This window comes from Boeremia exigua, assembly GCF_020726555.1.
Source record: "Boeremia exigua strain MPI-SDFR-AT-0100 chromosome Unknown C7974scaffold_7, whole genome shotgun sequence".
In the NCBI taxonomy this organism is placed as follows: domain Eukaryota; kingdom Fungi; phylum Ascomycota; class Dothideomycetes; order Pleosporales; family Didymellaceae; genus Boeremia; species Boeremia exigua.
In genome coordinates, this window is record NW_025763524.1 from 791,201 (window position 1) to 805,730 (window position 14,530).

Sequence of the window (14,530 nt, forward strand, 5' to 3'; positions counted from 1 at the left end):
AAAGATGAAAGAAAACGGTGGTGCTGTTCCACTCGATAGCCTGAACAGATGAAGAACCCATGGTAGATGTGAGGGCCTAAACGCTAAAGGCTTCCCAAAACAGCATGAGGACCAGTGTTTGCTGGTCCCTGACCAAAGGGAGACGGAACCACAACGTACGTCACTGATCGAGCTTCAACTCCAGGCGCCAAATCTCCCCACAGTCAACATGGCTGCGGTCTCTGTTCGAAGTCGCAAGGGCTTTGAATGCCTAGGTTGAGGCGCACTGCAGATACTCAGTTGGCGTTTGGTACTTCAGTCCGTGGCACGGTTCTAGACTCCTAGAGAGACCCCTGCAGCACGAATGAAAACACCACAACGCCACAGCAGATGACAGGCGTCTGCCTGTGAATGAAGTCAGCGGAAGATGCGAAGATCTCTGATATCTGTTCCTTCCATATGCAGACGTGCCTCCGTGCCCAACAGTCACTTGGTACTCGACGCTAGTCCCACACATGTGTCCGCTAAAGCTGGACCAATCGCCTCCAGCTTCTACCGCTCCTGTTCCAAACAACCACCAATTTGCAGGCAAAAAATAATACACCACAGCCGAGTATTTGCACCACCCTGAGGGTCTGCTAACGATGCCAAGTGGACGACTTTGCATGGAGGGTGTGCTCCACCACACAAAAAAAGGCATCCGGACGCACCGTCGCCGCCACTTCTCACCAACTTGTCTGAATCCGTGGTGATCTGACTTGGCCCACTGAAGCCAGCTTGATAACCTCCTCTTAAAGCTCCACCTTTGATATATCCGCCCGGCCGTCGACGCCTCAAGACAAAGAGATTAGGATATGCGAGACCATGCTCGTGTCTGACATCTGGTTGTACGAACGCCCACGATTGTTTTCGTCCATCAGTTGAGGCTTGAACGACTGTCTCGCGCCATCTTGCCTTTCTCGCTTCGTCTACTTATACTGCGAACCGCCGGCTATCATTAACATTATCGACTTCACAGGCTTCCTTGCAACGATGCGCATCACGTACTTTTCAGCTCTTACTGCATTTGCGGGCTCATCAGATGCCTTCTTTCGCATGTCATGTCCGGGTCGAGTGGTTCGAATGCGACTCGATCCTATTGTCGCCCCTGGCCGCGTTGCCGGTCACGTTCACACTATTTCGGGTGGAGCTGCTTTCGCTCCTACGATGACTTACGAGGGGATGCGAGCATCAAAATGCTCCTCGTGTACTATCAAGGTAAGCGGATTCGCACAAACTTACAGTGCGCCTCCTCTGATATCTTCTAGGAAGACATGTCGAACTACTGGACGCCTCAGCTGTATGTCAAGTTTAAGAACAGCACGTTCTTGCCGGTGCCCCAGATTGGCGACCCAGAAGACACTACTGGCGGTATGGCGGTGTACTACCTCCAACGCCGCGGCAATGATCCAAACGAGAAACTCCACGCCTTCCCTGAAGGTTTCCGCATGCTCGCCGGCGATACGTCCGCACGCAGCTTCGGTAACAATTCTGCCGCCAAAGCCGTCTCTTATAGTTGTCTCGGTGGCCCAGGCCTCCCTGAGACAAACAACATGCCGAACTTCAACTGTCCTGGCGGTCTGCGCGCACAAATCTTCTTCCCAGCATGCTGGAATGGAAGAGACCTCGATACCCCGGACCACAAGTCTCACATGGCTTATCCCGTAGGCAGCGAGTATAACACCGGCGCCTGTCCACCAGACTTTCCCGTGCATATGATTTCTCTCTTCTTTGAAGTCCTTTACGACACCGCGCCCTTTCTTGACCAATGGGACGGAGATCAGCACCCGTTCGTCTTCTCGCAGGGCGATACAACCGGCTACGGATACCACGGCGACTTCCTGAACGGATGGGACGTGCCGACGCTGCAGCGCGCCGTCGACACCTGCACCGATGACTCCGGGCTTGTCGAGCGCTGTTCTGCCGTCACGCAGTTCACCTACGAAGAGTGCCTGTCCTGCCGCATTCACGAGGGCGTCAAAGAGACCAACGACGGCCTCCTCACCAAACTTCCCGGCTGCAACCCTGTCACCCACGGACCCCATCCCTCAGCCCCGGGCCAATGCACCGACAACGTCGCCCTCGGCATCCGCAAAACAAACTACGTCGACCTCACCACCACCAAGCAGTGGTCCTACGTCGGCTGCGGCCGCGACAACATCGCCGACCGGGCCTTCCCAGGCCCCTCGTACAGCCGTGCCGCCGCCACAGTCGAGATGTGCGTCGACTTCTGCGCCGGCCAGGGCTACACATACGCCGGTCTTGAGTACAGCAGAGAGTGCTTCTGCGCGAACGCGCTGCGGCCCGAGTACGCGCCCAGGGACGGCTTCATGGGCAACTGCGTGGCCAAGTGCGCGGGGAATCCGGCGCAGACGTGTGGCGGGTCGGCCGCGATGAGTATTTATCGTGCGTGTGGCGGGGGTGAGTGTCGGAATAATGAGCAATTTGGGGCGGCGCCGGTGATGCAGGCGAGGGGTTTGATTGTTGATGCGCCTGAGCAGCAGGTAAGGTCCCATGCGAGGGAGATTTTTGGGGCTTGACGATGCCGTGCTTATGAAGGAGGGAGGTATGGGATTTGTTAACACTGTAGTGTGCGTATTGGAGAGTTCTGTAGATACTTGGTCAATTTGGTGTTGCTTACAAAGATGTGTCTTATGCGTACTAGGTCAAGTCTTAACAATGCTGAAGTCGGATACAGTTTCAACGATACTATTCATGCGACATCTGTGGTTGTAGTTAGCACAAGCCGATAGGCAGTCGATGCCGCGAATAACGAGTCGTCAGACTGGACAACACGGTCGAAGCCTGACCACTGTATCACGTCATCGAGCACCGTGCATGCACTTGGCACTGCGAGCCCTGAGAAAGCAATGCATTCGTTTCTAAGTGCAATGAGATTGAAAAAGGACCCTAGAATACACGCCGTCAAATGGATCGCATTTGCCGTCCCTCGACTCCATTATCTACTCTTCCCCATACCCGTCCGCGTCGCTCAATTTCCCGGGTGTGGCTGGACACCGCTAAGAAGATACACAAAAAGGTAGACGTACAACATGCCGCGCATGCTTTTCATAAGCGCCATGCGAGATGTGTTTGTGGTATACGTGTCGAGCCAAAGTGATGCCAATGTTTGTTCGGTGGGGGTGACTTGTCGTTGGCTGCTGTTATGGTTCGAATTGTGGCATTTACTGGCAGACACCCTCGGCGCCCTTGGAGTTCATAAGAAGGGCAACAATGAGACCGTAAAGACCTGAGGTTCGAGTTAGTGCGTGTGCTTGTTGCTGTGCGTGGCATACACGTACCCAAGACTTCAGCGAAAATGAGAATCAGAATCATGCCGACGAACAACCTGGGCTGCTGGGCTGTTCCTCGTACACCAGCGTCACCGACAATGCCAATGGCGAAACCAGCAGCCATACCAGACAGACCGACAGAGAGACCGGCACCGAGCTGGATGAAGCTGGTGAAGAGGGAAGCCTCTTGCTTGAGACCGTTGGAGATCAGGACAGAGACGACGAGACCGTAGATACCGATGATACCAGCCATGACGACGGGGATAATGTCTGCGCTTCGTTAGCCATGTCTGTATCGCGGGGAAAAATGCAGCAGCCAATGCAGCGCAATGAGAATTGTGAGACGTACTCTTGACAATCAGGTCAGGGCGGAGGACACCCATGGCGCTGACACCGACACCAGCCTTGGCAGTACCGTAGGCGGCACCGAAGCAGGCGAAGACGATGGCTGATGTGCAGCCCATCGCGCCGAAGAAGGGCTAGAGGAAGGTCAGTGCATGTTGATCGTAATGAGTGTTGTTGCGGGCGATGTCGCGAGGTATGACGATGGCGGAGATTCGTCGCGCTGTTGACTGCGCATAGAGGCGAAGCGGAGGCGTGGCTGCGAACTTACGGCATATACGGGGCTAGGCGGTCATATTAGCTACTGTTCTTAACCAAATATACAGACGGCCACTCCAATGTCGCAGTGACGCGTCCCACCTCGAGCTATCGCCGCGAAGGCAAGCTCGAAGCTGGCAGCGGCCTGAGCAAGGGGAGCTTCACGGGCACTCACCAAGACTCCGAAACCATTTTGGCGATTGTGTGATGAATCAACGGGCGGTCGAGAGAACGATCTTGATCGTTGATGAGATGAGCGGACGGGGTGGATGAAGCGACGCAGGCGTTGGAGAGTCGATGGCGGTGGTGACGATGTTGGCGAAGACTGCTGCGGTTGGCTGGTTTCGCCTAGTCTGCGAACGTGTTAGCCGCATCACGTGGCGACTCCACGTACGCCAAGCCGATTTGCTGACTACTCCAAAAAATGTCGGCGCACCAATTCTCAGTTTGTCGCGAACTTTTGCAGCTCACCACCAACACCCACTCACTCCTCCACATTCTCACCGGGCGAGCAAAGCAGTGAACCTACGGGCGAGCTAAGCAGTGAACCCTACTTCAACGAAACTTTCGCAACCAAAACCTACGAAATGGCGGACACCTCGTAAGTCATTCCTCGCGACCGAACGACTGCCAAAATCTAACGTGGACAGTGCTGCGTGGCCTCAGGCTGACCAGGCTCTCTCCCAAGAGATCCTTGACCTTGTCCAGCAGGCTACTCACTACCGTCAATTGAAGAAGGGTGCCAAGTAAGTCCAAACCTCCGATCCTGTAGCAAGCATTCGCTAACAGGACAACAGCGAGGCGACCAAGACTCTGAACCGCGGTATCTCCGAGGTCATCGTCCTTGCTGCCGATACCAGCCCTCTGGCCATCCTTCTCCACCTGCCCCTTCTTTGCGAAGACAAGAACGTTCCCTACGTCTACGTTCCCTCCAAGATGGCTCTCGGCCGCGCCTGCGGTGTCGCTCGCGCCGTCATCGCCTGCTCTATCACCACCAACGAGGCCTCTGACCTCATGGGCCAGATCCGCACCCTCAAGGACAAGGTCGAGAGGCTTCAGATCTAAGCGCACTTGATTGTGCTAGATCGGCCGAGAATATTGCAAGCTTTAGATATGGAATGAGCTACGAGAAGGACAATCTACCGGACGCTTGGGCTGAGATATACCTAGCAGCTCTGTGCGTAGCTCGAGAATGAAGTGCTGGATTTATTCTGGCACAGACTCTGATCAATCAAATCCGCTTTCAATGCTGGACCACACGCCATGCAAACTTGATCAGTGAACGTACTCGTTGAGAACATTCGCTTTTTGCTTGAATTCCTGAGCGGAGTTCTGATGAGACAAGGACAACAATGGACCTTTCGGTGATCCGAAAAGTTGGTAGTCGGTGTGAGCAGTCAGTAGATCACCAGTACCGCTCAATGCATTGACGTGGAGATGCGTGATTAGATCAGCAGAGGGAATTGTCTAGTTCTACTAGACTTCAAGAGGGAAGCTCGACCAGTCGTCCCGCCAATCCTTGCTACCTTCTTTGCAGGGCCAGATGGAACGAAATAGCTCCTCTGCTTTCCACTTAAAATCATTCTTCCAGTGCCAGTGCACTTGACGGTACTCCCTCGAGAGCTTACCAAGTTCCCTTACAAGGGGATCTACGTGGTCATCTCGAGGATTGCGTTCAAGCAACCACGACCGAGACACCTCCTCCACGAGGACAGTGAAGAAACCCCATACCCTGCCGTAGTCAAGTCCCTTAGGCCACAGTTTGAGACGTTCCAACTGCCTGCCTTCTTTGGTTTGACTGATCGTGTTCCATATCGAGCGTGCCAGCGACTCATCCACTGCGTAATTGATCAAGATTTTCTTCTCTTCATCTCCTATTATGGAGGGTGTAGACGACTGGTTGTCTCCCACGTAGACTCTCCGGTCGGAACAGTCGAGAATGAGAAAGAGGTCTCGTAAGTGCTTCATCTTCCCAAAGCATCTGTATAACTCGACCTCAGATGCACAGGACCCGTTACGCCTGACTGGTACAGAGAGTTCTTCTAACAGCGGACAAAGAACCGCAATCTGAGAGAAGTGCTCCTTGGTAAGCTCCATAGGAGGATTGGTTGCGTTACGGCCATGGATTCCCGTAAACCATCTTTCGTCAGGGTGTATAATAAGCTTTCTAAGCGCGTTTCCATGCTGTGAAAAAATGGCTTCTATGATTTGTGTATCATTCGGTCCATAAACAGACAGTTCCTCAAGAGGTCTAAATGCCTGGAAGAACGAAACTGCATTTTCAACGTAATTTGGTCTGTCCTCGTATAGGTCATTACGAGTGACGGCCACTGAGAGTGTCTTTAGTTGGGGGAAAGACCGGTTTTGGGCGATCCACTGCATTTCCTCGCCAGAGACTCCAAGGCTTGACTCGTGGAAGCGCTCGATGTTGAGGTGTTGTAGATGGGTCAAGTCTATATTCTTGCGCCAGTTTGTCCTAAGACTTGGCGCCACCATGTCGTCGCGTCCTACCCATGTCCACGAAGTCAATGATCCTCCCACTTTGTCGGTGAGCCCTGGGAGACCTTGCCATGGTTCTCGGCGACGGAGATCATTTCTCCAACAGCCTATTGGCCAGAGTCGGGCAATTGAGACCTCTTTCAAATTAGGGGCTAGCCCTGAGGCAAGGTCCATTACGGCCTCTAGATTGAAGTCATCGTCGCCGTCTGAATCCCTCCAGGCGGAATCAACATGTAACTTGTATAGAGAAGGAGATGTAGCAAGCTCCATTTCGTAAGGATAAGGTATTCCCCACAACAACGTACGAAATCGAAAAGTAAGATGGTGAAGCCGGCATCTAGGTCGTTGCTGATGAAGAAATTCAAGGAGGCTTGGTGGAAACTGGCTTTTGCAGTCGTATATCAAATCTCTCAAGTAAGGAACGGCTTGGAGCAGGTTTACTACGGGAGCCCATGCCATATCCTCGTCAGAGGATTTAACAATGACAGATTCATCGTAAACCACGAAATGTCTCAGACCGGTTTTTGTGTCATTTCCCAATATCTCCTCAACACCGTCTGGCGGCTCGGTTTTATCGGCAATCGGAACATCAGTGTCTGTATTTTGAGCTCGAACACGTATATCCCCTTTGATACTGATGCGTTGGACATGACGGGCAGCTTCCGTGCGCGAGAGTGCTCCGTTAAGGCCGGCGATATCCTTTTGCAGTATTTCTGGATGAGAAACATTTATCTGAATATGATGAAATATGAGGGGCACCACGGCTCTATGGCAAGCACTGTTGGTCAAGCTGAGGGTGTAGAGGCTGGGCCGGTGCTCGCTTTTGACGATGTCTGCTATCTGCTGCAGTATCTCGAGCGGCAAAGAGATCAAAGGCATGTCGATTTGGCTACCGCTGTATCTGCCGTTGGGGGAAACTAATATGACTGTGAAAGGTCTGCAAAGTATAGAAAGGACGAAGTACACAGTAGTCTAACAAGTCACCAAGTCTACGGGGTTACCTAGGTAGTGCTGTAGGCATCAGCGCTAACTAAGTTAAGCCAAAGCACAGACTCTTCCCCACAAATTCTTCACATACTCCCCGGAGATTGTGTCAATAAGGTAACACACGAAACCTTATCCACACTGGGCGGATGAACCTCCTGACGCGGAGTCCGTACAGTTTCTACAAGGCATCAGGAAATGAATTATCAATATCGGGTACTGAGATGACCTGGGCTCATTTAACACATGGAAACCCACTGGGCGTGTGCAGTAAAGTCGGAGTCCGAGGAAAGACAGCTCCACTTCAAATCCGATCATGGTCAATTGTGTGTAGCATTGCTGCGGTTAGAAAAGAGGAGCACATACAAGATGAATACGTCTATTGAATTATTTAAATCCGGCGGTCTGGCCTTATAATTCTGGACTAAACAACAAATACGTCTTCCTCTGGAGCTGGTCTCCTCTTGTCCTCCTTTTTGGTTACAATTACGTTCGCTGTCACTTGTTGTCACATTCGTTTTCAGATATCTCTCCTATCCAATCTTTCACTTACACCAACTTCCCGATCTTTGTCGAAATTCACTATCGTCGCCAATATCTACTTTCAACTCTATTCAATCCCGCCTTTTTACCCACAGCACAATACGTGTCCAAGATGGTGGGTCTGAAAGGACTACTCGTTGCAACCTTCTTTGTCGTTGGCAGAGTCATTGCAGTTCCCCTCCCAGGCAGCGAATTGAGTGTCACTGTTTCCGATGCACGCGACATCAACGACATCGCCATTGGTCTACATAGTGTTACCGGGCCCATTATCATTGAAGCAAGAAAAGATGAGCCTAAACCTACGGCGCCCGCGAAGAAGCCCGCGAAGAAGCCCGCGAAGAAGCCCGTGAAGAAGCCTGGGAAACCTAAAGCATGCCCACCTAAACGCCCCCGTGGCCTCGAGCGCAGATATATGGAGTTGGGAAAAGATCCCCAAAAGGTCAATGAGCATCAGTTCGTCATATCTAAGGCCTCGGCCACTGTCTGGAATTTGAGCGGTTGCACCGCAGTTTTCTTCTGGAACTACAGCAAGACCCCCTCCGCTTTCCACATTCTCTGCGGTTCTAACGAACAGGCCGATGGTAAGAAAGCAGCAGACCTCGCCTTAAACGCAGACGCAGACTCGTACTTCGCCGTCGTATCCGGCTCAATGTCAAGCTACGATAATGTACTTGCGGGAATCGAGGAAACCTTCACCAAAGAAAAGGTGACAATCAAAAAAGAGGGTCAGCCAATAGAAGAAGGGGACGGCAGCATTGTTCAATTATACGCCAAGAAGGTATACAGGCGAGTTGATGGCAAGAGAAACAAAATCACGGCTACTAGGGGAACAACAGAGCTTGTCTTCGGGGAGGACGATACCTCGGATTGTTCTGTGCAAGCCCAGTAGCTCTATATCAGCCATTCAGAAGAGCTGAAGTAAAGGGGCGAAGATAAAGTGCTTATAGGCTGCTAGATATTGTTGTATGCAATCTTGAACTAAATACTTCGATATTCAATTAGTAATAACAACGCTTTTCAGAAGACACCCCTAGAGCTACACGTAGTAGTCACCTACCTAAGTGTTGAACCGCGTGTTAGATTTTGGGGAAACAGGCTGCCATAGACGGAGATCCGCTTGAGGCTTCGATCAAGGACCCTTTTGGCAGATTTTGGTGGAGATCTTTGGACGACGAAGAGCCCAGAGTGCAGAGAAGGTCCATTGACCGCTACCTTCACCCGCCTTTAAGACTGCCTTTACTTGAAGATGGGAACGAAAGCAGAGGAAGTTTATGGTACTGGCTTCGCGAGGGCCACGAGTGGCTGCACCCAGGATACCACAGCTGTGGAATACATTAGTATGAGGCAATTGTATTAGCCGGTATAGTAAGATACCAAGTAAATGCCTGTACACAGCGTGGACTGACTTTGTCATTCTTTGCACGGGTAATCACCCGAGGGAACAAGTTGAAACAGCCACGGGAACGTGTGCGGCATGGACTTCGAATCGTACCACAACGGATAGTGAGTCGGACAGGAGGACTGATTTCCACGAGTTATGTCACATCTTGATTGGACACAAACCGCCCAAGAACCGACGATGCTCAATGAGAAGCACCCACAGTTATGTTTACACTCCTACCAACGTCACGAACACTGACAAAATGTAAACACAGTCCAACTGAATGGGTTCCTGCAACGTCGTAACGGTCCTCAAACACTTCAAGATCTCCGGTTGGAATCCACACGCGTACCAGGATTTGAGCAGTTCGGGACAAGAGCTCCGATTGGGGTTCCTCCATGAGTCTCTCCGTGTTACACACATTCGCCCCATTCTTCAAACCCATCAATAAACAACAACGTCTCAAAATCACCCCTATGTACAGTGGGAGCATAGACAGCTTTTGCGTCAGCTTCAAAGAGCCTGTGCGTGAATCGAGCGTTCATCAACGAGGCATCGAGAGCCAAGGCGGCACCGTGATCTTTGTTGCCAAAGATGCAGCCATCATCGTCCGAATGCCATGCCGGTAGGCCAATCTTCCCGCGAAACACATCGTGAGTAGGACTCAATTGGAAGAGCAAAGCTGTTTCATCGAATTCGGATCCACCATTCTGTATACAGGGCCCATCTACGGGCGGCCGAGCGATGAAGACGCCGAAAACGTACATCTTGTTGGCTGCTGTGTGACCGGAGATTACAAGCAAGGCGCACTCGTCAATGCTCCGGATAGCCTTGATCAATCCAGCGGTACTTGTGTTGCATTCGAAACGACGAATCTCCGACATGCAAATCGAGTTGTACAGAAAGCTTTCCACCTGAACCATACGAGGAAGCGTAAGAATCGCACCAGGCTTGGCGTACCCTGTATTGGCATCGAACCGGCAAGGTTGATTGAAGAAGATAGTAGACAGTAGACTGTAGAAAGAATCGAAGAGATGGGGCTATGGAGGTCAGTTAACCACACTATTCTCAGATATGCAGTAAACTCACCAGCAGTTTAGAGATGGCAAAGTTGAACATTGTCCATGTACACCCATCAAAAGGTCCAGGCAGATCTCCTGCAGGGGAATTGGGCCCCTGAGTCTCCAAGCTCAAAGACTGATAGAAACATGCCTCCATAGACTGTGCCGCACTTTGAAGCTCCAGGTCAGCGTCCACGGCGCAGTCTACTATTCGGTTCTTGAGGTTTGTTTCGAGTAGCAGTGAGAGGAACAATTTTAGTCGAGGCCTGGGTATGGCCAGGTCCAACAATGACGGGGCATCTTTGTGAAACTTCGTTGCAAGATCACGGAAGCCGTCGCGACACGGCTCAGCAAAAGTTGGCGGTACGTAAGGTTGTGTTAAAGCAAGAAAATCCAAAACATCATGGTACATCTCGTCTCCATCATCGTCAAAGTTGACATCAGCATCGTCAACTGGGCCACCTCTAAAATCCGGCGGAAGATCTCTTGCGTTGTCGGCTGCCAGCGCTCTTGCAACTTCTTTGTCGAATGGCGGGCGTCGGCCATGGTATAAGGTTGCTAGGCTCTGGAAAATAAGCCTCCGATGATCTGCTGGGGATCGATATCGATATCCAGAGATCGTTGTAACTGCAGAAAGTACTTTGTACGGGAATGACCATACAAGGGCGCGCTTTAACCCTTTGAGCGTTAAATAGTCGTGTGGCGGTGAAGTGGTCTGCAGAGGTGCTGTGCTCAGGTAGCAGAGGCTATCAAATAGAATCCCAGCAGCTTCTGTAAACAAAGGCGGAATGTCACCCCGAGAAAGAACGAGTCCTGTGAATGCTGCTTTGGAGACATGACCAGTGTTGTCGCTGGCTGACTCGAAGCTTCTCTCTAACGCGCTAAGTTCTTCAGGGGAAAATGGAGGATTGTCGATTATGTCTTGATCGAAACGGTCAAATATTGCTTGATTTGACATGGCTCCGACCGCAGCCCAAGCACGAATCTGTCTGCCGCTGTTATTGATATTCATATTGCTCTGCTGTCAGTATGCGCTTTGCATAAGAAGTGTCATGGCGTATGCTAGAGTTCGTTGGTATAGTCGGGTTATATAAGCCAACAGCCTCGCGATTGTTGTATTTATTGTACGAAAGGAGAACAGTAAGCGATTTCGTTGGATACATGAATTCCCGTGTTGATGTGCGGTGATGGAAAGGTGGGGTGGCATCAGTCGCCGACCCCAACCCCGCGCCAGCCGCCTCTCCCGACTGTGTTCACCCACTTGGTTGCGAAGTACATTTCGCCTGTCCATTACATAGAGTTGGCTGAGCGAAAGGAGCTTTGTTTCCGCTCGTACTCGTGATCGTTCTGGTGATATCCAATCTCATTCGATAGGTACGTTGAAGCTGCACAGTGTAAGACACGCGCGGCGGGCATTCAGGGCAGTCACGTGTCGTAAGACACCAGCCACCTCACCCCACCACGCTCACTACGCATCACTTGTCATCAGCACCTTATAGTTTTCTTTAGTTTTCGATGAGACAGTGGAGACGTTAAGCGTTATATATCCACCGCATGCCAGAATTCCTCTCCAATGTACCTCTTGCAGGTTGACACCGAAGGCGAGTTCAGCCTGGTAGAGAAGTATGGCGAGCACATACCATCTTACGCTATTCTTTCGCATACTTGGATTGCGACGCAAGACGAAGTCACTTTTAAAGACGTTATGAAAGGCAGAGGCAAGAATAAGCGCGGCTATAATAAACTGCACTTTTGCGCAAAACAAGCTATTCACGACAAGCTTGACTACTTCTGGATTGATACCTGTTGCATTGACAAATCAAGCAGTGCAGAGTTGCAAGAAGCGATCAATTCTATGTTTAAATGGTACCAGAATTCAGCTAAATGCTATGTCTACCTAACAGATGTCTCGCTTCATACTTCAGCTGCTGCCCTTGCTAGTCACGGCTGGAGGTCTGCGTTTCGACAGAGTCGGTGGTTCACTCGAGGCTGGACTCTTCAGGAACTTCTCGCTCCAACGTCAGTTAATTTCTTCACCCGTGAAGGCGCGTCCCTGGGGGACAAGCAATCACTTTGGCAAGACATCAACGAAGCCACCGGAATTCCGCCTCAGATACTTCGCGGAGATGTCTTCTCTCTGTACCAAGTGCCAGTCAATGACCGTTTACGGTGGGCACGAAATCGACAAAAGACCCGAGAGGAGGATCAGTGCTACTCACTGCTGGGCCTTTTCAATGTGCACATGTCACTCTTGTACGGAGAAGGTCGCATAAAGGCTTTCAGGCGCTTTCATGAAGAGTTGAAGAAAGATCAAGAAGATCCGACGGAGTTGAACGCTATTCTTGCCCAGGTTCAGGCTCAGCAGTTTGATAGAGACGATGATGTAATGATCATCCCGGACAACAGCACGAGGCCAAATGTACTGAAGAGGGTAGCTGAGGAGGCTGTCGAAGACTCAACCTACCATCAGCTGAAAATTGTCCGCCGACAAGCCAGGCCAGAAACAACGTACTCGCATGCCACCGGAGCACGGGTTGCACAAGGTACACATGCGGACAGATTAATTGCAGGGAGCGTCGATGTCCCTCTTGAGGATACACGCGTTCCCGACCATCGCTACAACACCGGATTTGACCAGGAGCAAGCGCAGGCACGTCAGACGCAATCTTGGTGGGATGAAGCGGCCGCAAACAGATTCGGTTCTCCGAGGGCCTATTCTCGGGTTGCAGTATTGCTTTTCAAGTGGGCAAATGAAATTGACGAGCTTCAAACGGCGGTGGAGGTGAGTTACAAGATCAAAAACGAAACTTCCAATCTTCATGCCTGTCAACATTGCGATATCTCAATGCTTGATGACACTGACAATATATCAGGTGAACGATCTGGAAGCCATGTTTCGCGAGCGCTTCGGTTTCGAAACTGACATTCTTGAATTGACTTCAAAGAAGCCCCAACTACAGTTGAACAGTCGCATATCGTCTTTTGCAGAAAAATATAACGAACCGGGCAACCTAATCGTTGTGTTCTACAACGGACATGCCATCTGGAGAGACCTGGAAAACGATCTCCAGTTAACAGCAGGGAGCACCAACACCACGACAGCGAGCTGGAATAAAGCTGAAGCGATCCTCACAGCGGATGATTTAGACTCTGATACTCTAATTATTCTTGATGCATGTTACTCAAGAAGCATAACGAAGAGTCAGGGTTCAAGCGACAAAGAGTTCTCGAGGAAATTTGAGCTATTGAGCGCAGGTCCATCAGACGAGACAACTCCAGCGCCAGGCCCCCGCTCCTTCACCAGATCTCTCATCAATAATCTCGGGGCTCTTCTGCTGGATTACGACGACAAACCTTTCTCGACGTTCCATCTTAATCAGCGTCTCTGTATAGATCGGCATAATTCACAGCTCTGGCACGGGTCACGGAATAACCAACACATCCTTCTTGCGCGCATGCGCAGTCAAAAGAAATCACCGGACACGCCTGTGGTGCCACAATCAAGAGGTCGCCTGACTCTGAGTTTCGATATCCGGGACGAGACCTTGACTAAAGAGCAAACCGAGCACCTAGCCACACGACTCGCAAAGACCTTTGAGCATAGGAACCTGCTCGGGGTTCGCAAAATCAATTGGCATGGTATCGAACGCATCAAAGTACTCGATCCATTCGGGTGGGTGACAATTGCAATATATGCTGTTGTGCACTGGAAAAACTTGGTACGACGGCGACGCAAAGAAAGAGTTAAGGCAGTGTAGGCTGGAGATATCATGCAGTTGGAAAACGGCCGCACTTCAGAAGAACATTCGTTGTCGGTTGAAATCGTTCGACATGCTCGACAACTTAAGAGTCAGGCCTCGATTAACAGAATTGGTCTGTGTATCAAGAAGTACCACAACGACCATCTAGCGAAGCCCTGCATAAGCTCGGAGAAGGTGTCAAGTGAATTTGCAGGCAAACTTTGGCCTACCGCTATATCTGTAGCCCTTGCATAGCCTATAGGCAGCTGCTCCACAAGGTGTAGGGATTCGGCTTAGTAGGCCTTGATGTTCTTGACGTCTGCGTGCATACACCAAATGTCATTGGCCTGAGTTATCTACTTTACCAGGTGATGATCGAACTGTGCAGCTGATACACTTGAGGCTCAAATT

At 51.0% G+C, this 14,530-nt stretch overlaps 7 protein-coding genes across 7 annotated transcripts; 4 read left to right on the forward strand and 3 right to left on the reverse strand.

The window, feature by feature from the left end:
• Positions 1-1,101: 1,101 nt before the first annotated feature.
• On the forward strand, positions 1,102-2,558 carry C7974DRAFT_312264 (uncharacterized protein; the record flags this gene model as incomplete). Its single annotated transcript, XM_046138357.1, has 2 exons — positions 1,102-1,236; positions 1,287-2,558. 2 exons carry the CDS (start codon positions 1,102-1,104, stop codon positions 2,556-2,558), a joined length of 1,407 nt encoding a protein of 468 aa, XP_045996179.1.
• A 512-nt stretch (positions 2,559-3,070) lies between these two features.
• Positions 3,071-4,235, reverse strand: C7974DRAFT_200752 (vacuolar ATP synthase 16 kDa proteolipid subunit). Its single transcript, XM_046136761.1, has 5 exons — positions 4,087-4,235; positions 3,925-3,937; positions 3,661-3,790; positions 3,321-3,581; positions 3,071-3,268 (listed from the first exon to the last, which is right to left on the reverse strand). The coding sequence occupies exons 1-5, from the start codon at positions 4,101-4,103 to the stop codon at positions 3,204-3,206; spliced, it is 486 nt and encodes a 161-aa protein (XP_045996180.1). The 5' UTR covers positions 4,104-4,235; the 3' UTR covers positions 3,071-3,203.
• A 263-nt stretch (positions 4,236-4,498) lies between these two features.
• On the forward strand, positions 4,499-4,976 carry C7974DRAFT_413921 (putative snRNP and snoRNP protein; the record flags this gene model as incomplete). Its single annotated transcript, XM_046143767.1, has 3 exons — positions 4,499-4,512; positions 4,562-4,657; positions 4,709-4,976. The coding sequence occupies 3 exons, from the start codon at positions 4,499-4,501 to the stop codon at positions 4,974-4,976; spliced, it is 378 nt and encodes a 125-aa protein (XP_045996181.1).
• Positions 4,977-5,387: 411 nt separating this feature from the next.
• Positions 5,388-7,289, reverse strand: C7974DRAFT_313076 (uncharacterized protein; the record flags this gene model as incomplete). The annotated part of the gene is made up of 1 exon (XM_046138389.1): positions 5,388-7,289. One exon carries the CDS (start codon positions 7,287-7,289, stop codon positions 5,388-5,390), a length of 1,902 nt encoding a protein of 633 aa, XP_045996182.1.
• Positions 7,290-7,915: 626 nt separating this feature from the next.
• Positions 7,916-8,950, forward strand: C7974DRAFT_200872 (uncharacterized protein). The gene has a single exon (XM_046136763.1). It carries the CDS (start codon positions 8,050-8,052, stop codon positions 8,824-8,826), a length of 777 nt encoding a protein of 258 aa, XP_045996183.1. The 5' UTR covers positions 7,916-8,049; the 3' UTR covers positions 8,827-8,950.
• A 445-nt stretch (positions 8,951-9,395) lies between these two features.
• Positions 9,396-11,662, reverse strand: C7974DRAFT_396031 (uncharacterized protein). The gene is made up of 2 exons (XM_046142034.1): positions 10,408-11,662; positions 9,396-10,358 (listed from the first exon to the last, which is right to left on the reverse strand). Exons 1-2 carry the CDS (start codon positions 11,389-11,391, stop codon positions 9,732-9,734), a joined length of 1,611 nt encoding a protein of 536 aa, XP_045996184.1. The 5' UTR covers positions 11,392-11,662; the 3' UTR covers positions 9,396-9,731.
• A 290-nt stretch (positions 11,663-11,952) lies between these two features.
• C7974DRAFT_376924 (heterokaryon incompatibility protein-domain-containing protein) lies at positions 11,953-14,137 on the forward strand (the record flags this gene model as incomplete). Its single annotated transcript, XM_046140316.1, has 2 exons — positions 11,953-13,161; positions 13,253-14,137. 2 exons carry the CDS (start codon positions 11,953-11,955, stop codon positions 14,135-14,137), a joined length of 2,094 nt encoding a protein of 697 aa, XP_045996185.1.
• Between the last annotated feature and the right edge of the window lie 393 nt (positions 14,138-14,530).

Coding starts and splice junctions, on each gene's coding strand:
- C7974DRAFT_200752 (XM_046136761.1), bottom strand. Junction 3,582..3,660: donor CCCTGACCTGATTGTCAAGA/GTACGTCTCACA, acceptor AACGAAGCGCAG/ACATTATCCCCGTCGTCATG. Junction 3,269..3,320: donor CATTTTCGCTGAAGTCTTGG/GTACGTGTATGC, acceptor CTCGAACCTCAG/GTCTTTACGGTCTCATTGTT.
- C7974DRAFT_200872 (XM_046136763.1), top strand. CDS start 8,050: ATGGTGGGTCTGAAAGGACTACTCGTTGCAACCTTCTTTGTCGTTGGC.
- C7974DRAFT_396031 (XM_046142034.1), bottom strand. CDS start 11,391: ATGAATATCAATAACAGCGGCAGACAGATTCGTGCTTGGGCTGCGGTC. Junction 10,359..10,407: donor TTGCCATCTCTAAACTGCTG/GTGAGTTTACTG, acceptor TGACCTCCATAG/CCCCATCTCTTCGATTCTTT.